The sequence below is a fragment of the Dreissena polymorpha genome, chromosome 3, assembly GCF_020536995.1.
Source record: "Dreissena polymorpha isolate Duluth1 chromosome 3, UMN_Dpol_1.0, whole genome shotgun sequence".
NCBI lineage: Eukaryota > Metazoa > Mollusca > Bivalvia > Myida > Dreissenidae > Dreissena > Dreissena polymorpha.
Window position 1 is genome coordinate 5085328 of NC_068357.1, and position 24167 is coordinate 5109494.

A 24167-nucleotide genomic window follows, 5' to 3' on the forward strand; every position below is an offset into this window, starting at 1 on the left:
TACTATCTGTGCGGAAAAGTTTTAAAACAATTAAACAATATAAAAAAAATATATTTTTAAATGACTGGGGGATTTTTTTGAAGAGTCATAGCGCACGAAATGACGTCTTTTGACGCTGTTTTTCTTTGAGTTATAACGCACCACAGAACGTGAATTGACACGTTAAATAAAAAAAATCAACCCGAACCCACCCCCGGTCGGCCCCGGGGCGCCTGACCAAATTTCTGGGGAAGGCACTGCAAGAGATGTGTTCGTCAGAAACACAATGCCCCCTATTGCGCGCCTCTTTGAAATAAAATATCAATATATCATTTGGCAGGTTTAGAAATTATCTCCCTTTTGTAGCTTATTACTTCCCTTTGATATTTTTTGACTTTTGACCTTGAAGAATGACCTTGACCTCAAAATTTGTTTTTTATTATATCCTTTAATATTTTTTTACTTCCCTTGTGAAATTGATCTGTACCTGCGAAATGATATAAAATAGAAATTATCTCCCTTTACAGTCGTTACTTCCCTTGGATTTTGTTTTTTGACCTTTGCCTTTGAAGGATGACCTTGACCTTTCACCACTAAAAATGTGCAGCTTCATGAGATACGCATGCATGCCCAATATCAAGTTGCTATCTTCAATATTGCAAAAGTTATGGCCAATGTTAAAGTTTTCGGAAGGACACACAGACTGACAGACAGACAGACTGACAGTTCAACTGCTATATGCCACCCTACCAGGGACATAAAAAGTACAATTAATAATTCTGCAAAATTGGAACTCAGAAATGGCAGGCAACCATAAACATGTCTTTTCCTATCAAGACATGTTTTTGGAGGTAAGTTTGAAAGACACCAAAAGCAAATTGTCATTAATTGTTGTTTGTACTTTCCTGCTCTTGTTATGAGGACCTTACCTTTAAGCAGAGTTGCCCTCATGACTTTATGAAAGAAAAACGTAGACACATAATCTGCTTTTTCCTGCATAATTATCAACTGATTTTCCAGGAACTTCCAATCCACTTCACCCTCAAATTTAAAAGATTTCCAATATTTAGATGCTGGAAAATTTGGTGGAATCTCCACTTTGTTCAAACTTATCAAGTCCCTCTTCCTAATAATTTTTTGTGACTGTTCAACATTTCCTGAATCAGTTTTAGATGCTTCAATTTGCTGTACGGTATCCTCTGTGACTTGTTCTGGAGTTTTGTCAGTTGATTTTGTTGCATGAGTGCTGAAGGAAACAATTTGGTAACCTATAGGCTTCAATCTGTAAAAGAAAAAAACATCATACATAATTCAGTCAATTCAATTTTCTTGATTTCAGGAAAGGACCTTTCCTTCCATTTAATGGAAACAAGAGGGCCTGAAAGGCCCAAAATTGCTCACCTGAGATAACAAGATATTATTGGGACAAATCTTCTGACCAAGTTTCAAGAAGATCGGAAAATAAATGTGGCCTCTTGAGTGTTAACAAGGTTTAACAATAGCCATATAAGGAAAAATGCCCCGCCCCCTGGCAGCCATGTTTTTCAACCAACCGGCATCATTTTTGAACTCATCCAAGATATTATCGGGATGAATCTTCTGACCAAGTTTCATGAAGGTCGGACAGTAAATGTGGCCTGTAGAGTGTTAACAAGATTTTACTATAGCCATATAAGGAAAAATGCCCTGCCCCTTGGAAGCCATTTTTTTCAAGCAAACATAATTATTTTCGAACTCATCCAAGATATCATTGAGACCAATCTTCTGACCAAATTTCATGAAGATTGGACAATAAATGTGGCCTCTCGAATGTTAACAAGGTTTGACTATAGCCATATGTAGCCATATAAGGAAAAATGCCCCGCCCCTGGTGGCCTTGTTTTTAAAGCAACCAAAACCATTTTTTAACTCATCCAAGATATCATTGGGACAAAACTTCTGACCAAGTTTCATGATGATCTGAAAATAAATGTGACCTCTAGAGTGTTAACAAGGTTTTACTATAGCTATATAAGAAAAATAGCCCCGCCCCTGAAATGGCCATGTTTTTCAACCAACCGGCATCATTACTGAACTTGTCCAAGATATTATTGGGATGAATCTTCTGACAGAGTTTCATAAAGATCGGACTATAAATGTGGCCTCTAGAATGTTAACAAGATTTTACTATAGCCTTACAATAGCCATATAAGGAAAAATGCCCCGCCCCTTGGCGGCCATGTTATTCAAGCAAACGTAACCATTTTCGCACTCATCCAAGATATCATTAAGACATATCTTCTGACCATATTTCATCAAGATTGGACAATAAATGTGGCCTCTAGAGTTTTAACAAGGTTTTACTATAGCCATTTAAGGAAAAATGCCCCGCCCCCTGGCAGCCATGTTTTTCAACCAACCGGCATCATTTTCAAACCCGTCCAAGATATTATTGGGATGAATCTTCTGACCAAGTTTCATGAAGATCAGACAATAAATGTGGCCTCTAGAGTGTTAACAAGATTTTACTATAGCCATATAAGGAAAAATGCCCCGCCCCTCGGCAGCCATGTTTTTCAAGCAAACCAGCGATTTTCCTCCTTCTTTATAAAGTACCGGTAAACGGTACTTTCCCAATCGAGCGAAAATTCCCAAATTCCCAATCGGCATCTGAAAAAATCCCAATCTGCGTCCGAATTTTTTCTCAAAACGATTGAAAGTTTCGTAACAAAACCCAACTTTTGGCGAGCGAACAAAGAAAATTGTATAGTTGTGTGTAACCACGCGCTCGATTAATTTCAGGTTTTATTATTCAGCGCGTGCAATCAATAGAGTCGTTACTGTTTCCGGTTCTTTTGTCAGGCAGCCAGCATACTGTTTTACGTCGGTGTGTAACCTTGACTCTGTGGAAAGGGTGTTCAGTCTAATGAACAATCTTTGCACGACCAATCGGAACCGTCTATCACAGGACACATTGACAGCACTAATGATGCTGTGCAGAGAGGGATGCCAGCAACTAGATGATCAAACATCAAAGATTGTTGAAATTTTCAAAAAAATGAGAGACAGAGACATTGCTTAATAAGAGATTAAAACAACTAGTATAAATTGATGTTGTGTGTTCTTTATAATATTTTGTTATTTATATCAACTTTATTACTTAATGGTCATTAAGGCATGCCTGCAAATGATTATTTTAATGGGTATGTTCAATTAAGTATGAACTGTATGATGTATTCAATAAGACCCAAACTTCACGACACGATTTTCCCAATTTAAGGATTTCACGACTCGATTTTTCCCAATTTTGAGGTTTTCACGACTCATTTTTTCCCAATTGGACCGGTACGGGTACTTTTCCCAATTGGACAAGGAAAATCGCTGCAAACGTAACCATTTTCGAACTCATCCAAGATATCATGGAAACCAATCTTCTGACCAAATTTCATGAAGATTGGACAATAAATGTGGCCTCTAGAGAGCAAACAAGGCAAATGTTGACATCACACAACGCACGACGGACAAAAGGCGATCACAAAAGCTCATCAGAGACTGAAAATAGCCTCCTGGAAATTGTGCTTTTAATGCATTATATTCAAAACATTTTTTCGACACGTTAAGCGTTTTAACAAATCAATATTTAATTCATAACAAATATAACATAAGTATAAATGTTCCGTTAAATATTCCCAAATGAGAATAATAATTTGTAATCCGAAACACACTTCCATTTTTTGTATGTTAACACAACATTAACAAATTCTTCCAATACAGTCATCATGTATATTTCCAGACGAAAGAGCGCGAAAATCATGCGGCAATGTACAAGGCAGTCTTCGAATTAGACTACAAGCCCGAAGCCTGAGTCGATTCTTGGGACGATCGGTCGATAATAAATGCATTTTAAATTGCCCGATCGGTCGATTAAATATTTGAGCGTAAAATTGTCAACAAAGTGAAAAAAATACATCAACACCGGTCAGCCACTTTGTGTTAAATATATAATCAATGGAAGAAGTCGGTACAAGTCGTTAGCCAATCAACACGTCTGTGTTCCACTCTTACATAGACTCCGGAGATGGACGATTTTATTGGCAGTTTTTGATAGGTTAGCGGATAGCGCGACATGATCGGTAACTGACAAAACATCTTTGCTACTTTCCGAAAATCGTACAAGTCAGCGAAAAGTTGCAAATGAAAAATTGATCGATTAGCAAAATAAAGCACTGCAGTTTCATATAGCAATATGTTAACAAAATCATATATTTATTACGTATTTGCTAGGTAAATGGTTTTCATTTTCTGGAATCTAACGATATGCACATTTTATTTTATGTGCAAAACACATACATTTTTTCGGACTGTCGTGTTCGGATACAGTATTTTTGTCGACTTTAATTTTCAACGTTCTTTATGAACATTTCTATAGTATGACGAATACACATGCGGTGATACGAATGGTATGATATATAAAATTTGACATTGTATTCACCAGAAATTGCAACTAGAAAGACTAAAAAAGTACAATTAGTTAGGGCTTGGGGCGGTTACAAAACTCTCTGAATTTTTTTTTTATGATTAAGGACAAATGTCCTGAAAAAAATGACCATTTAGGACACCTGTCTGGAGGAAATTGTGACCAATGATGCAATCTGAAACACTGAGATATGGAGATGTCCGCGGAGCATGCCTTTGCTGTTGTTATCAAACATGAATAATACATGTTGTACTCATTAGAAGTAGTTGTTTCTGATTGGAAAAGGATTTTTTTGTTCCTGGCCAAAAAAGTAATAACTTTTATGTTAACCTTTTCGGGCTATTGAAAATGTATTCGGGCTATTATTTTTTTTATCTGATAAGCCCGAAGGGCTATTGGTCTTAAATATTTAGCGTGAAGACTGACAAGGTCAAGGTATACGTATGAAAAGTGTGCATGTATTGATTTTTTTATATAAACTTTGTAGCGCAGGGAACATTGAATTCTGTTGATTTCGGTTAAAAGTTTCTTTGGTATTTTTTAACACAATTATATCACAAATAATTTGATATTTCCTCTAAATTAATTTCAAATCAAACACGCTGTATCTTAATCATTTCGCATTACGGTCTTTTAGTTGAATAATAATTGAAACAGTAATTGTACTGTATACTGATTCAAGAGAACATCTGGAGGGAACTGGATTAAGGGTTGGGCGTTATGAAACTACACATAGCACGTTTACTGAACTATTGTGACTGCTGTCTGCGGTGTTTGGACAAAAGAGATTAGCATTTGTGAATACAACTCTGCCGATTTGGTCCATAATTACCGGTAATACATTGTTTTGAATGTCATTATTTTAATCAATACATTTGCGATCTAAATCGTGGCCAAATAGTGTAAAACATTTTTGCTTTTTGATAAACAACTAGAAATGGCGCAGCAGAGGCCGACGCGTATCCCCACGCCGCATGTTTGACCAAGGGGCGCACCAAGGTTTGCAATGGGAACATACAGTGTTTTTTTCCTTCTTTGGACATGTCCGGTAAACGGACCTGTTTCCAATGACCTACGGACCCGTCCCAATTTCAAAATTGAGTAAACAATCCCCGAAAACGCCAACTTTACGTATTTCGAGACCGTTTTAAGTTTCGGCCGATTTGACTTCTTAATCAATGACTGGTTTAAACATTTAACGTTACATTCACACATTAAAAACGTGTATGTTATCATTTTTTTACTCACAAGTCCTAAAACTACATAATAGACATTGAGAAAACACATTTCCTTGATTAGATATAAATTATCCGAGTAGTATTAAATTGCTACGTCATGACCTTAAACATTGCAAATGGCGGACGTATTGTAAGTGTAACATTCAACCCGTGTTCAATTCAAAGCTGGCGATTCAAATTACAAGTAATGGTGATTCAATTATGGAGAAAGCATTAACTGGATTCAACAAACGTTTGATAAGGTTTTTAAAACCAAATAACAAGGAAATTTTGGATTATTAAATTTAAACAGGTAAGGCAACTTTCATACATATTTCAGACATGTATAGTATTCAGATAAACAGTTATAGATGTACTAGATGCCCCATGCATTAAGGTTGTGTTTTGTTACAAAAACAATCATAGGAATGATGCTAATATAATGATGATAAATATGTGATGAAAAGGTGCTACCGGTAAATATTTTTAATACTTAAATGTTTTAAATATCATAAAAAGTTCGGCATCTGTTTCGTCCACCCATTCCCCGCGGTACACTGCAACAAAAATAAGCACTTAGTGCTCAGATAAGGCTATGCAGCCTGCGGGTTTTTGGACTCTCATCAGCCCAGAAAGACACCATTCTTGATATATTTAAAGGCGATAAAAACAGAGAACTCTGTAGCAATCTGTGTTCTGATAGCATGTTGTTGTTTGTGAAAGACTGTGAATGAAAGTGAATGTTGCTTTCCTGTGTCATTTAAAGCTGACAAAAGTTAAACAAAGTCTATTAATACCATTCTCCAATTGTTACAATTCACAACTTGATTTTATCCCAATTTGAAGATTTCGCGACTCGTTTTTTTCCCAATTTGGTGATTTCATGAAGTGAAAAATTACCAATGGCAAGGGTACCGGACCCGTTCCCAATTGGGTGAAAAAAATAACTGACATTCATAGATGAGATTGACCGTATTGTCATAAGAGAAGTTCAGTATCAATTAGAAATTAATCGGTGTAGAAATGAAGAAGTTATAGTAAAAGGCCAGGGGTTTTTTTTAGAGAAAGGGGAAGACGCTGGACGCTGGGTGAAAGGGGAAAAAAGAGTGCGAAAGAGACATATTAGGGGAAAAAAAAAAACTGTTCATTTCAATGTCTATAACTCATCAAAAGAGGCTTGTCTCTGTCCTTTTTTGTTCTTAAACACATTTAACACGTATTAAAGTCAAAGTCCTTAATAAAGCTGCAGGTGTAGATCTAATAATGGGAAATGTTTTCAGCTATATTTCTGTACTGGGGCCGGGGGACGATGTCAAGTTTGTGATTTCAATTTCATGACGAATGGCTTGACGATCTTGATCTGCTACAGTATTGGAAGGGAAAGGATCGGCAGCTGCCGATTGTCTACTTTCACTTTCACAATGTTCGATGTTGATTACCTCAGAATCCTGCTGGGTTATAACGGTTTTCGATGATTCTTTCTTAAAAAATGCCTCGATGCGTTCAGTATCTTCCGAGTCCGAATGTTTTTTTTGTTTGTGTAAGAGTGCCAATTGTGAGACATTTTTTTCTGTTTTCACGTTTATATCTTGGCTTGCATATAGCCCGGATGAAAATTCGACTGGTTTCCGGTAATTAATTGACGAAACACGCTTTTCGCGCAAGACCGGTATCCAGTAAAATAGTCACATGATTATTACGATTAGTTGCCCAGTTTACATGACGTAATATAAGAGCTATATTTAGAATAACTGAAATTCCCAGATTTTTTGTGTTCGTCTGGAGAGAGAGAGCGCGAGGTCGTTGTACTTGATGCAATTTGGATAATTGTCGAATGCCCAAAGGAAAAATAAACATTTCTTTGAGAGAAAATATTATATTTTGGTGAAAAATGATATTTTTGGTGGGGAAATTGTATTTTGAGGGGAAAAATTCTGGTAGGGGAAGACGCCGAATATCGGCGTCACTTTCTTAGTAAAAAAAAACCCTGAAGGCAATTTTGGGTGGGTGTGGCCGATGTGGGCGGGGCGCCTGAGTGTTGGTAATGGGGCCATGCATAGTTGAGATTGACCGTATTGTCATAAGAGATGTTCAGTATCATTTGGAATAGCTAAAGAAACTTCAGCGTACAGTTTATATAGTATTGACAGACTTGTACGCTGAAGCCAACCCCGTATCGAAAGTCAACCAGAGTCATAACATATTTATGTCACGCTATAAATCAAAGAAAGCTCATTTTCTTGGATACATTTCTACATATATTGGTGAATGAATATAAATTACTGCATCTGGGATTATTTTAATGTTCAAATTTTCAAATGCATCTTACAATATATGAAAATAACTCTCATCAGTCTGAAATTCACAATTTGACGCCATTGTCGCTTTGTCACGTGACGAGTTTTCATTTGGATACTTTCGGATCGATCTTGACATTTTTTCCTGAAATTGTAAACTTTACTTTCGTTTTCTGAAATCTATTATTTGTGATAAACAACTTACGTCTGGTGGATTATAAGACTGATTTCAGTGTGAATCAGGTAGTTTTAAATAATATTTACTTTGAGTTTGTATTTACACTACAATTTGTTTACAAAACAAGCCAGAATAATTTAAAATACCGGGAAATGTCATTTTGAATTTGAAAACTCTTTAGCACATGGTATGTTACTAAAAATAGAAATAACGTCATATTATGACAGTGAAATCTCGGGAGATTCGCATTTCAAGTAAGTCTGTCACATCGCTGTTTTTCTCGATATGTAAAAGCAGAATAGATAAATTTTAAATGTTTAAGATAGTATTTTGTGAAAGAATATATCAGTTAAATGTGAAAAATATCAATCTTTCCGATCAAGTGGTTGATTTGGGCCAATAACTGCATTTAAAAGCTGTTTTGGACAGGTCTTTGTTAACTGTCAACTTTTCAGGAATTTCTGGTTGACTTTTCTTATGGGGTTGGTCCATAACTATAAAGTCGGCCAGTCAAAAATCATAAAAAGCGACATTTAAAGTTATGGTAGCCAGAACTACATTTGGAAGTGAATCGATGAAGAAATGAAGAAGTTAATGCAAAATAACTTGTGATGGAAGCCAAAACTGAGTTTAAGTTTCTAGTCAAACATTACAGTTTGCTAATGCTGAATCGACAAAAAAAGTTGTGGCATGAAAAACACATTTTAAAAATTGCACTTTGCCGAATTTGTTTTTGTTTACAAATTGCGTAAGATTCGCGGAAACGCATTGCAATGCTTCGACCTTGGCAGTTTAACGGTATTTTTCTTCAACTGCAATACTTACAAGTGCTGTTTTTCAGACACATGATTTTTTACGTGTTGTTTGTCTTGTATTCGCTGCCATTGTATACTTAAACATCTTCCTGATGAACGCAAAGTTGTCAAAACTTGCGACAAACGTGAACAACGCATGAGCGCCGACATCTTGAAAATAAACAGGCGAGTAGATTCAGCGCTGTCGTCCTATGGTAAAACGGGCACCAGAACTCTCGCCCTAAAACCAACTCGCCCCAAAAGATATATTCAACACGCCCCAAATATATTGGACAACTCGCCCAAACCAAAAGAAATATTTTTTCATTAAATATTTGTAAAGTTTGATGTATTAGATTCGTAATTATTATATAGGAAATGTAGTTGTATGCTTCATTTTTTTCATTGAATAAATAAGCGCCATTTAGTCCGTCTTGTTTTGAAAACGTGCGAATTGTTAAACGTTAAATTTGATGGCATGCTTCCATTTTCTGTTCAAAGATTTTTTAATGAGACATATTGTATGAAAGAATAAATGAATGCCGTTGTGTAAGTCATGTTTTGAAAACGCGTAAAATGTCGAAAATTAATTATGCCGGCATGCTTCATTGTCTGGTCACAGATTTATTAATAAGAAATACGGCATGACAGTTTGGCGTGATTAAAGAATAAATAAGATAAACGAGCTCAATCAGACAACGATGCTGTTTGCAAAGTTATTATGAGGGCTTGTAATGTCCAGCCGTCAGTCATAATTATGCTTACCTTCGGTTAACCCCGCCCTACACCAATCAGCATCCAGCGTTGCAGACGCAGCGTGTGTGGCGCCTGGCCGGGATTCGCTCGTGAAGGTACGAATATACTAAATAGTTTCCCTATATAATTCAATGTAAAAGCGACAACTTTGAGCGAAAATAAATGCAACATTTTGCACATAGAGACCCCCATAACCATACATTTTCTTAAAGGCCATTCTAAGCGGAATCGATTTATGCAATAAAAAAGATAGGTCATGTTCAAACCAAGAAAGAACTTGACACGAATCAAAATCGACTGTTTTTGCAACTTTTTTTTCGGCCGTTTCTTAGTGGAATGTAACCTTTTTCAGTGCAAGGCTTTACTTTAGTCTCCAAGTTTAGCATATTTCAGGGATTCGGTCATGAACACATATTTATGCCCTACCATTAGCTCCGAAAGATAAAACCCGAACAATAGTTTAAAGTGTAAAACATGCCTTCGAGTCAAATATGATATTTTTTAGAGAGTACAGCCCTACATGAAACGATTATTTAGTATACTGTAACCTGAACATGCTCTAGTATAACGCTAGACTGTATGTACGATTTTCTGAGTGTGTGTGTGTGTGTTAATAAATATATAAACAAACTCCGTCTATATCTTAACCCTCCCTATATGGGTCTGAAACATTACATTGGCGACGAGGATTAATGTGTTAACATGGCTCTTCCGAGTTTTGATAGATTTTCAGTGTCTACTGACAGCCATTCCGTTGGAATACGATGGGACAAATAAGTTAACAAATAAGAAAACTTGTTCGTTGGATTGAGCATCGATTCAAAAAAGCGAAGGAAGACGTTATTACTACATTATACAGGTGACGAGGTGTATGACATTTACGAAACTTTGGATTTAGAAGGCAACGATTCAAATTACGATGAGACGAAAGCGGCGCTAAAACGACATTTTTGTCAAATACAAACACGGAATTCGAAAAATTTGAATTTCGAAACCTGAAGCAGCAGCAAGGTGAATCGTTAGATCAATTCACGACACGTCTCCATCAAAAAGCAATGAACTGTGCCTTCGCTAACAACGATGTGTATAAAAAGCCAATTTACAAGGTGTATTGTCAAAGAAACTGAGAATCAAATGTCTCGAGTCTTCCCACAAGCCTTTGTCCGATCTGTTGAAAATTGCAAGAACGATGGATTTAGCCAAAGCCCAAGCAGAAAGTATGTCTCGCGATCAGCATGGATCACATGAGCATGTAGATAAAATTCACAGACGACCAACGACCAACGACGACGGCAAAGCCGAATTCGTCTGAGCGAAATACACATACAACAAAAAAAACCACATCCCCAAGAAAACTCAAGTCAGAAAAGTAGGGCATCGTCTTGGAGAAATTGTGGTGGACCGTATCCAAACCAGAACGGTCGCTGCCCGGCAATTGCATCTAAGTGTAACTACGGTCACAAGGATAACAACTTCATTGCAGTGTGCAGAAAAAGGCTACAATCAGGCCAACGACAAGTGCGAGAGATTAATGCAGAGCTGGATTTCGAGTTCCTGGGCCGAGACTCGAACTCGGAAGAGGAATACCTATACGGATTATCTGTAAACGCTATCAGCAATAAAAAGGTACCACTCATAAAACTTACAATACAAGGTGTTCAAACAAGTGTACTGGTAGATACCGGAAGTAGCATCAATGTGGTGTCCGAGTCAAGTCTGTCAAAAATGACGCCGCGTCCGAAACCCCGAAAAGCTCAAATAAAAGCATACGCGTTCGGTCAAAATATATCTCTGCCGGTTCAGAACACATACACACTCACCATCGAGTCAGACAAGAAATTCGCGACAGCGGTGTTCCATACCATAAAAGACACGTCAGAAACTTAAATAAGCTATGAAACAGCTGTCGAACTCGGTATAGTTCCGGTCATTAATTCGGTAAAAGATTGTGACTACGCGGAACTCTGTGACAAATACAAATCCGTATTCACAGGTCTCGGAAAATTGAACGACAAACAAATAAAATTCCATATCGACGAAAATGTTGTGCCGTCAAGCCAGCTGGCTATACGGACCCCGTTCCACGTTCGTGAGCAAGTCGAACAAGAGCTCGATCGGTTAGAGGAGCTAGACGTCATCGAGAAAGTCGACGGACCAACGCCGTGGGTGTCAAACCTAGTGGTAGCTCCAAAGCCGAATGCACCAAAGGAAATCCGTCTATGTGTCGACATGCGCAAAGCCAATCTTGCACTAAAACGAGAACGTCATGTGACGCCAACTATCGACGACATAGTATCAGAATTAAACGGCTCAACGGTGTTCTCTAAAGGGGATCTGTACAAGGGGTTCCACCAGCTGGAACTCTCCGAAGAATCAAGAAATATGACAGTGTTTGCGTGCCATGTAGGCCTACGGCGCTGCAAACGTCTCAACTTTGGAGTAAGCGTTGCGCCAGAAATATTTCAGAACGAAATCCGACAGGCTCTTCAAGGTTTGAAGAAAACGTTAAATATCAGTGACGACATAATCGTGCACGGCAAACACGACAAGAACACGACACAAATCTGGAAGCGCTTCTGCAAAGGTTGCAGAAGAAGGGTCTCACCCTTAATAGACGAAAGTGTGAATTCGGACAATCAAAACTCAAATTTTACGGATACATATTTTCCGACTCTGGAATCTCTCCAGATCCAGAAAAAGTCGCGGCAATCCAGAACATTAACAGGCCGAAAAATCAAGCAGAAATCAGGTCGTTTCTCGGCATGACAAACTATGTTTCGCGATTTATCCGCAATTACTCAACAATATCCGAACCGTTAAGACGCCTCACTCAAGATAAGGTCGCGTTTGAGTGGACAAATAAGCAAGAGACCGCGTTCAGACAGCTCCAAAACGCACTTTCAAGTGATCAAGTGATGACATACTTCGATCCTTCTAAGGACACAGAATTATGGGTAGGCACTAGTCCTGTCGGTGTTTCTGGAATACTTATTCAGGACAGTAAGATAATTGCATACGGAAGTAGGTCACTCACCCCAGTCGAACAGCGCTACAGTCAAACAGAACGAGAAGCTCTCGCCTGTGTTTGGGGATGCCAACATTTCCATTTATACTTGTTTGGCAAAGCATTTACCTTGATCAGCGATCATCGGTGTCTGGAGTCCATTTTTAACAACACAAAGCAGATCCAGTCAGCCCGTCTTGAACGATGGCGCTTAAGATTGACCACATACAATTTCAAAGTGAAGTACCGTGCTGGGAACCAAATGATCGCCGACTGCTACTCCAGACATCCGATTCAAAAATTCAAAGCAGACAACCTAGCAGAAGAATACGGTAATTTCCTCGCGAGCAATTCAGTGCCAAAATCGTTAACCCTCTCAGAGGTCGCGCGTGCCACCCAGACAGACTGTGTGATTCAGTGTGTAATTCAAGCTGTTAAAAACAACACTTGGGAAAAACAAAATTGCTCGCAGACAGACAGCTATCGCCGTTATCTAAACGTTCGCGAAGAACTGACCGTGGTATCACTCTCAGATGGACATATTTTATTGCGTGGAACCAGATTATATATCCCAGAATCATTGCAGCATAAGGCCATTAACCTGGCACACGAGGGTCACCAGGGTCTAGTCCGTTGTAAATCATTGCTGCGTGAAACCTGTTGGTTCCCATTCATGGACAAACTCATAGACGACAAATGCAAACAGTGTATACCCTGCATGTCCGCATAAAACGAAACAGTACAAGAACCAGTTAAGCCAAGCCTGTTGCCTAAATCGAAATCATCCTAATTTTTTTTTAATCAGAGTTTATTTACAGGTCCTACCGGCCTCTTCACGAGGTCTTTGAGATCCGACCTGCGAATCATCCTCATGTGTGTTGTTGTAGTTTATTTACAGGTCTTTTCCGCGTCTTCACGACTACATTAGGTATCGACCTGCCCCTGTGATCTTTCAGGGGAGACAATCTCCAGATTAATTCTTGTCTGGACGCAGCTCCGCCGAGGGAGTGCAGCAAGCAGCTCTGCCTTTATGGCCACTCTCGTCGTCACCGGCCGTCGTCTTCAACCCCGAGACGGGTTCCCCAGTGCGTTGAGCGCACTGAGTACCGCCACCCCGGGTCCACTCTCTAGGGCCACCCCATCGATGTTTCTGATACCATAACCAAGTCCGCCCCGTATGTCCTCCACACTTGTAAGCTCGCTGTCCCGCTCTCTCCCGTTTCTCTCTTGGAAGGTATAGTGTGAAAGCCACACTACCCCCTTGACCCTTGCATACAGAGTGGCTCGGGCCCCGGGTCTTCAAGATCCTGGAGACAGCGAACCCCCGTCGATTAACAGCGGTTGACTAGACCGCTGCATCTTCGGGGAGACAGCGAACATAGCAGTATAGAAGACGTCCGGCTCGAGGGTGGCGAACTCAGCTGGATTAGCAGAGCCGCCCGCAGAAGTTCCCTCTATAAGGAAATATGTACAGGTGAGAAGATCTTCTGCGGGTGACTCTCGCCTCGGTCGCGACGCGCACGCTCCAGCTGCTGACCGAGAATCATCCTAATGCAGAGAAGCCACTGCTTATATACAGACAAGTCACGTGATAACCTAGACGAAACTATTCTACAAAATGGGTAAAAACTAGTTAACTTCAGCCCAAAGACCTATAGAATACATGTATTCTATAGGTCTTTGTTCAGCCTTATGAAACAGCAATGAGATACTATTTAACAATATTCAATTCTCATTAGTGAGTTTCCCATTATAGTCATGCAGTAAAAAGTTATATTGTAAGGCATTACTGCAAATTGTTTTATTAATTTCAAAATAAAAACATATGTTTTATGAAAATTGAAAATGCTAGCGTCCGATCTATTTTATCCGAATAACTGTAAGAGGACGATGCCGTATAGAGCAATGGTTACACTCTTCTATTATTAACAAACTGATCGAAGGCAGGCACATTTGCTACACTACGACAGACACGCAAAGGTAAAAGAAGACCTGAAGCCAAATGATGCGGTTCGAATCAACTCACCAACAGGATGTAGACCTGTAGAATATGTGCGAAAATCGCCATATGCTCGTCTGCACATCGTTAAGGCTTGCGAAAGTGGACGTGAGTATCGGCGTAACACGTCTATGCTCATGAAAACCAAAGAGTCCCCACATTTCATTGAAACACACGATGAAACAATACCAAAACTACCAATGGTTTCCAGAGATTTGCAACAGAACGATAGAAAATTGTCATTGAGCAACAGAGATTTGGCAAGGAACGGCCGGAAATTGACAACAAACAACAGAGAGTTGCCAAGAGAGCAGCTACTGGTGCAACGCCATTTATCACAGCAGCGAAACAAGGCGACAGAACAAATCCGTACGCGTTCAGGACGAGCAGTGAAAATATCAAGTTATCTCAAAGATTATGTGTGCTAAAGTGTGGCATGGCAATAAGTATCCCGTTACATAATAACTGGTGTGAAGAAATAACACAAAAAGTCTGTGTTGTATTATTATATATTATATAACATTATATATTATTGTATTATTAGCATTTTATCGGGAAATATAAAATGTTATATCAAAGTAATTACTCGTTTTGATGTTGTTTGTACACTTTTTTTATCATATCAAAATCTTGGTTAATGTTTAAAGATTCAGTTGTTTTTTTCTCCTTACAACAAAATGTTAATGAAATGGTTTATGGACGTTTCGTGCCACTGATATTTGTGTTGAAAAGGGGTAGACGTTTCGTCCCACTGATAATATTTAGGCGGATAGGTGTGAATAATGCCGTATAGGTGTGAATGATATTGGGGTGTATATAAATGTAGAAAATTACAACAATTTTGACAATTATAATTATAAATAACAAACAAATAAAATGATTTATCGTTAGTATACTAATATTTGTAAATAGTGTAATATATGCGATAAACATAAAGTGTTTCATTTTTTATGAATCATGTGTATGTGCTTGTAATAATAAAATTTTGCATAGTTCATTATGTTTAATAAATATAAAACATGAAATGCTGTTATTTTCTATGCTTCAATTGTATGTATTATATACATTAATAATAATATATAACATGAATGAACAATAATACAAGGTCTTTTTCTTTTAAGAAAAGCTTAGGCTTTACTATCGACTCACAAACTTTTAATTAGCTGTATGTGTCTTTACGTAATTAGCAAACAATTAATTACCGAATCGGGCCTTTAATTTACCGACACGGGCCTTTAATGGCCAATTAGTAACCTATTAGTAAACAACTCACCGCTATAATTATGATACAAACTGTGTAATTCACTGAAAGAGTAAATAAAGTAAGTTGAACACACAGTATATAAAACCGCCAGACGGTACGAACGAACAACGACGTTGAGGGTATTTTTTTTCATATATAGAATAATAAAGCAATATATTATTTTCGATTGAAAGTTATAATTTAAATAGTATCTTATAAAAACTAATATATCATATTTTCATTGGATAGTTATAATTTAAATATTATTATATACAAACTAATATACATCATAGTTCACAACATATTTTTATTTTCCAGGATGGCATCGCAGAATCAACGGTCGAGCAGGGCGTCCCGACTTTGAGTGTTACGTGCTCGTCCCTGTGTTGCGCCGTGAGAAAGAAACAGTGGACCTGACAATCCGCCTTGTGTCGGAGCACGCCCTGACTCGGGTACACCGGAAAATCTTCAAAGAAGTGCACGGGCGGCTCTTTGAGATCTGGGAGAAGTACGAAGACGATGACATGACAACTACTCAACTGCTGAGAGCGTGCAGCCATATCATCGGGCTGGGACCGAGCACAACCCAGGATGACATCCATGATGAGTACTTCTGAAATGCAATACATTGTATATATGATTTGTGTATGTGTATGATAGGATAGTATGCTGTTGAATTTGTGTTTCTATATTTGTGCACTTTCGTATATTTGTATTAAAACAATGTTTGAATATATTTATGTAATCAATCTAGATATTGTTAAAATGTATGCATGCATTCACTTCTGATGTTGTTAATGCCAATTTATTGCAAATGTTTGTATATATTTATGTAATCTCTGCCATTTTTTTTAAATGTATGTATGCATTCACTTCAGATGTTTTAATATATTTATGTAATGTATTGTTAATGTATTATATGAAGCATTTAAATTGACTCTTAAACAATCTTGAAATAAAACAATGTTTGAACATTGAACAGATGTTACAATCAAAGGTGCGAAAGTGTGATTTCACACCTATACGGTATTATTCACACCTGTCCGCCTATATATTATCAGTGGGACGAAACGTCCAATGCCCTTCTACACAAATATCAGTGGCACGAACTGGTAGTGGCACGAAACGTCCAGCACCCAATGAAATTCTCTTCTCACGGAAATCCAATACTTCATTGTTTTTAGGTGTATCTACTTTCTAGCTTGTTTTCGGTCACAGTTTTTTTATCATCTCCTAGCTGAAACCCGACATTTAGTGTATCTTGCATTTGTCATAAAAACATTTTGTCCTGTACCAAGCCTTAAGAGATAACAGCTACAATTTTGTGGAAACTTAGCGAATATGTATTTTAGTGAATAATTTTGTCTTACATGTTGTTATATTGTTTATTTGATTTTATGAATTTCAATTCAATATTTAATTTAAAAGAAGTTCTACATTAATTAAAGTGAATTTTGTCCATATGGAATGTTCTATTTTCAATACAATTTAAAACTCAGAGGTTTTAACTAAAAATTCCCACTATGATTTTATAAAAGAGAAGGTTACAATGTGTAACGACAGTTTATGTTATTTTCTTTCTTTCATAAACCTATTTGCACATGTAACGATAGAGTAGTTGATGTATCGTGTTTATATTGAAAATGAAAGAAAGAAAACGGGATGTCATGTATTGTAATGTAAGGGACACAACTCGTATTGTCTTGTTAAAGCTTGCAGTCATGAATTACTTGTATTGAGATTTATATTTATGTGAATCTATGAATAAAGTCAGTTGTGAGTTACCAACCAACGAGTTTAGAGTAATTACACTATGTCAGTGTTCATGAGGTCCAAAGTAAATGTTCATTGGGTCCTATGTCAGTGTTCATTGGGTCCTATGTACTTGTCAGTTGGTCTTATGTCAGTGTTCATTGGGTCCTAGGTCAGTTTTCATTGGATCCTATATCAGTGTTCATTGGGGCCCATGGCAGTGTTCAGTGGGTCCTATGTCAGAGTTTATTGATTGCAAGGTCAGTGTTAATTGGGTCCTAGGTCAGGGTTTTGTGGGTCCTATGTTGGTGTACATTGGGTCTTTTAACAGTGTTCATTTGATCCTATATCAGTGTTCATTGGGGCCCATGGCAGTGTTCAGTGGGTTCTATGTCAGAGTTTATTGATTGCAAGGTCAGTGTTCATTGGGTCCTAGGTCAGTGTTTTGTGGGTCCCATGTTGGTGTGCATTGGGTTTTTTAACAGTGTTCATTTGATCCTACATCAGTGTTCATTGGCGCCTATGTAAGTGTTCATCGGGTGCTATGTAAGAGTTCATTGGTTGGAAGGTCAGCGTTTGTTGGGTCCTAGGTCAGTGTTAAGTGGGTCCCATGTTGGTGTACATTTGGTCTTTTGTCGGTGTTCATTGGGTCCTATATCAGTGTTCATAAGGTTCATGGTAAGTATTCATAGGGTCTTTTGTCAGTGTTCATAAGGTCCATGGTAAGTGTTCATATGGTCATATGTCAGTGTTCATAAGGTCCATAGTAATTGTTCATTTTGGTCCTATGTCAATGTTCATAAGGTCCGTGGTAAGTGTTCATAGGGTACAATGTCAGTGTTCATTGGATCCTATGTCAGTGTTCATTTGGTCCTATGTCAGCATTCATTGGGTTCTAGGTCAGAGTTCAGTGGGTTCTATGTCAGTGTTCAGTGGGTTCTAAGTCAGCGTTCATTTGGTCCTATGTCACCCTTCATTGGGTTCTAGGCAAGTGTTCAGTAAATCATATGTCAGTGTTATTTGGGTCCTATGTCAGTATTCATTGGGTCCTATGGCAGTGTTTATTAGGTCCTAGATCAGTGTTCATATGGTCCTTTGTCAGTGTTCACATTGTCGCACGTCAGTGTTCATATGGTATTATGGCAGTGTTCATATGGTCCTATGTCAGTGTTCATTAGGTCCTATGCCAGTGTTCATTGGGTACTATGTCAGTGTTCATTGGATCCAATGTCAGTGTTAATGGGATCCTATGTCATTGTTCATATGGTTCTATATCAGTGTTCATTGGGTCATATGTCAGTGTTCATTAGGTCCTATGTCAGTGTTCAGATGGTCCAATGTCAGTGTTCATGGAGTGCTATGTCAGTGTTCATTGGGCCCTATGTAATTGTTCATTGGGTCCTATGTCAGTATTCATTGGGTCCTATATCAGTGTTCATTGGGTCGTATGTCAGTGTTCATTTGGTCCTATGTCAGTGTTCATTGGGTCCTATGTAAGTGTTCATTGGGTCATATGTTAGTGTTCATTGGGTCCTATGTCAGTATTGATTAGATCCTATGTCAGTCTTCATTGGGTCCTATGTCAGTGTCCAGTGGGTCATATGTTGGTGTACACTGGGTCATATGTCAGTGTTCATATGGTCCTATGTCAGTGTTCATTGGGTGCTATGTCAGTGTTCATTGGATCCTATGTTATTATTCATTAGGTCCTATGTCAGTGTTCATATGATCCTATGTCAGTGTTCATACTGTCCCAAGTCAGTGTTCATTAGGCCCTATGGCAGTGTTCATTAGGCCCTTTGTCAGTATTCATTGGGTCCTATGTCAGTGTTCATTGGGTCATATGCCAGTGTCCATTGGGTCCTATGTCAGTGTTCATTAGGTCCTATGTCAGTGTTCATTTGGGTCCTATCTCAGTGTTCATTGGGTCCTATGTCAGTGTTCATCAGTACATATGTCAGTGTTCATTAGATCCTATATCAGTGTTTATGTGGTCCAATGTCAGTGTTTATAAGGTCCATGGTTAGTGTTCATTGAGTCCTATGTCAGTGTTTTATTGGGTCCTATGTCAGTTTTCATTGGGTCCTATGTCAGTATGCATTGGGTCCTATATCAGTGTTCAATGGGTCCTATGTCAGTGTTCATTTGGTCCCATGTCAGTGTTCATTGGGTCCTATGTCAGTGTTCATTGGGTCCTATGTCAGTGTTCATTGGGTCCTATGTCAGTATTGATTAAGTCCAATGTCAGTCTTCATTAGGTCCTATGTCAGTGTCCAGTGGGTCATATGTTGGTGTACACTGGGTCATATGTCAGTGTTCATTGGGTCCTATGTCAGTGTTCTTTAGGTACATGGTAAGTGCTCATTGGATAATATGTCAGTTTTTATTGGATCCTATGTCAGTGGTCATGGGGTCCTATGCCAGTGTTCATATGGTCATATGTCAGTGTTTTAATAGGTCCTATGTTAGTGTTCATATGGTCCTATGTCAGTGTTAATTGGATGCTATGTCAGTGTTCATTGGGTACTATGTAATTGTTCATTCGGTCCTATGTCAGTGCTCATATGGTCCTATGTCAGTGTTAATTGGGTCATATGTCAGTGTTCTTTGGGTCATATGTCAGTGTTCATTAGTCCTATGTCAGTGTTCATATGGTCCTATGTCAGTGTTCATTGGGTGTTATGTCAGGGTGCATTGAGTGCTACCGGTATGTTGGTGTTCATTGGGTCCTATGTAATTGTTCATTAGGTCCTATGTCAGTGTTCATATGGTCCTATGCCAGTGTTCATATGGTCCTATGTCAGTGTTCATTAGGTCCTATGTCAGTGTTTATTGGATCCTGTGTCAGTGTTCATTAGGTCCTATGTCAGTGTTTATCAGGTCCTATGTCAGTGTTCATTGGGTCCAACGTCAATGTTCATTAGGTCCTATGTAAGTGTTCATTTTGGTCCTATGTCAGTGTTCATTAGGTCCTATGTCATTGTTCATTAGGTCCTATGTCTGTGTTCATTAGGTCCATGGTAAGTGTTCAGATGGTCCTATGTCAGTATGCATTGGGTCCTATGTCAGTGTTCTTTGGGCCCTATGTCAGTGTTTATTGGGTTCTATGTCAGTGTCCAGTGGGTCATATGTTGGTGTACACTAGGTCATATGCCAGTGTCCATTGGGTCCTATGTCAGTATTCTTTAGGTCCTATGTCAGTGTTCATTTGGTCCTGTATAAGTGTTTGTTGGGTCCTATGTCAGCGTTCATTGGGTCTTATGTCAGTGTTCATTGGGTCTAGGTCAGTGTTCATAAGGTCCTATGTCAGTGTTCATTAGGTTCATGGTAAGTGTTCATTGGGTCCTAGGTCAGTGTTCATTAGGTTCTATGTCAGTGTTCATTGGGTCCTAGGTCAGTGATTATTGGGTCCTGTCAGTGTTCATTGGGTCCTAGGTCAGTCTTCATTGGGTCCTATGTCAGTGTTCTTTTTGTCCTAGGTCAGTGTTCATTGGGTCCTAGGTCAGTGTTCATTAGGTCCTAGGTCATTGTTCATTGGGTCCTGGTAAATTCAAGATTGTCACTTACATTTGAGATACAAATGCTTTTTAATTCTGTGTCAATAATATTGATGACCAATACATTCCTACAATTAGGTTCTAGCACATGTGAAAGTTTGTTATTACTGAAAATAACTTATTAATAATGTAACCATTGATAAGTTACACTTCTTTAGTATTTTAATTTAAATTGTAATGCACAGTGTATATTAAGATGCACTTCTAATGCCAACGTAAATATGATACCATGTATGTGCTTGTAAATCAACAGCCAAAGTCCATCAAGTATATATCTAAATGTTTTTTCATCATGTCCTTTTTCAGTATCCATAAGGATATAAGTCAGCATTATTCACATCCTTTTTTGGTGTTCATCATTAAACGTCATTTTTTTATTAAAAAAACTAACATATCAGCAGGATAAAAACCCTTATGATCTTCATTTAGCATTGTAATGGACAGCTAGTTCATGGCTTGTCAAGCTGGGCTCATTTATGCAGAGTTATAACTTTAATCACAGATACCAATACACACCACATGAATGGAGTTCACTTTGTTTAACCCTTACCCACTCAGAAGCAAAGTGAAAATGGGTATGTACAAACCAGCATAAAACCAGAACAGCATGCGAGTAACTCAGTCTGTTCAGGTTTTATGCTGTTTTCTGCTCATAAGGAACTAAGGGTTGGATATGAAGATTTTAAAACCTGAATCTAGTAAGAAAGGTCTTCAATTTAATTTATCCCATTTTCATCGCGACATTGACGGTATAACACGTTGTGGAATATACTTGCTTGTATTCAACACTGTGGAATATACCTGTCGCGTGCACGGACTACTTTTTAAATGACGTCATGCGATATACGCTAAAATTAGGTCAATATTGTTTTATTTGGTTTATTGATCGAATTATAAGGTCACCCATTATAAGAAAATGTGCATATTTTGCAGAAAAATATATATATATGACGTATTCACCAAAAGAAATGTTGAAATAAAATATAAAATTACACGATTTTTGTTTTGTATTTTTTTATTTATATTTACTTTACCACTGAATGATTTTTCATAAGAAACAAAGTCGACAAAACTTAAGCTTCAAAATTATACGACTTTCAACCTTTTAATCTAGTCATATGACATAATTTTTCGCCATCCGTATAATGAATCAGCTGATTGATGGCGTCATAAAATGACATACTTATTGCGTCATTTTCCCCATTTTTTTGACGATTTATTATAAACGCGACTTATTTCACATGTTTTCTACATGTACTGTATGTCGACATATCTGAATTGTCAATTGATCACATTTTCCTTATTTCGTGTAATGTGCATTGTTTATAACCAAAGCATATACTTTTGACATTTAACTTAAATATAAAGAATGTACAACAAGCCATACACATATCGCACAGTTCATGAATAATCTGCTATGTTTGCTTTCCTATTTCACGTTAGGCATGGAGCTGTGTAAAGTATAAGATGGTAAAAATAGCACTGGAATTGGGAACGTCCCATTTTGTACACGGGTATTTTCTACTCATTTATCTGTTGTGTACTGGAATGTTTTCCATTCTTTGTGTATTTATATATTAAATTATTTTCTCGTACAATAAGGGCACTTACCAAAGATAAATAAAACATTGTGCAAGTTTAAACATAATTATGTTTGTATGCAGAAATCTGCAAATGCAACCGAGTTTACCAACGGCTATTATTAGATAAACTGCTCCGGTTCATTGGAACAGCAGTAATGTAGAGTACATGACGTAGCGTGTGACGAAGAAGAAAGTTTATCGCGTTCATTTGAATAAAGTGATAGAATGGCATAAGGGTCTTTATTTATTGGATGTCTTAAATTCCATATGTTCTAATTGTTATATACGTTATTGATTGTTACTTTGAATGGTATGTCAGATCTTTATGTTTATTCATGTTAAATTTAATATTAGTGTCGTTTAACCTATTTACCGCGAGTCAACCGCGAGGGAAAATAAACAACAATGGCGGACAGTGGTGTTGTTTTTGTTGATACCGCAGTTAAAATTGAAGGATTTTCGCCATAAAAAGGCTATTTTCCAATGAAGTTAAGTCATATATGTTTGTCTTATAAATTATTTATCTGATATTTGAAGATGGTTTCTAGACGCATATGAATATTCCTTAAGTACCGCGACTCACCCGGGTTGCAGGCTAACTATGCTAAAATAATTATTAAAGACCCTAGATGCAAAATCGTCAATTATTGAGTTAAATGGATTATTAGATGGATTTTAAAGGATAATTAAAGGTAAGATACTAGTTCTTACGTGTTTTGATTTTTGTTTGTAGCTCTACTTTTGTCGTTCCCTGTTCTCGGGGAAATGATTTTAACATGGGCGCCATTGATGCATCGGATCACACACGGCATACCCACAACATTCTATAAAAACACGTTCTGCGTGTCCTTAAATTCGTCGTTCGAAGTCGGAAAACGTATTGCCCTGTATATTTTGTCAAATAAAGTGTCAGTCGCTGCGATTGTCTGTTTACTCGTCAAAATTGTCAAGGTCTTCGATAGCTAAAGAAACTTACGCGTACAGTTTATTTAGCATTGACAGACCTGTACAAAGTCGCGCCAGTCAAAAATCATAAAAAGCGACATTTAAAGTTATGGTAGCCAGAACTAGGTCGTCGATGGTGTACATGTATGTTGACATCGACAGCATTTTGTTAGGAGCAATCGCCGCCATATTGGATTTTGATCATTTTCTTTCGAAAATAAAATGAATTATAGTAAAGTAAAATCTTCTTTTCGCGGTCGTAATGTGTTAAAATTCGCATACTGCGTAAAATTGAATGTAGGCACATGGTGATATTTTTACTTGTTTTACAGTTTGTGTGTGAATTTTTTAAAGACTATTTTGCGTACCAGAACAAATACATGTATATCACTACGCATGGTTACATT

General features: G+C 37.8%; 1 protein-coding gene across 1 annotated transcript in view; it reads right to left on the reverse strand.

The window, feature by feature from the left end:
- The window catches only part of LOC127872808 (uncharacterized), a 146955-nt gene extending 137839 nt beyond the window's left edge, over positions 1–9116 (reverse strand). The window contains exons 1-2 of the mRNA XM_052416224.1: positions 8953–9116; positions 909–1261 (exon numbers count right to left, since the gene is read on the reverse strand). Coding sequence (XP_052272184.1) covers positions 909–1261; positions 8953–9092 — 493 coding nt within the window. The 5' untranslated portion in view covers positions 9093–9116. The remainder of the gene's footprint in view (positions 1–908; positions 1262–8952) is intronic.
- Positions 9117–24167: the final 15051 nt, after the last annotated feature.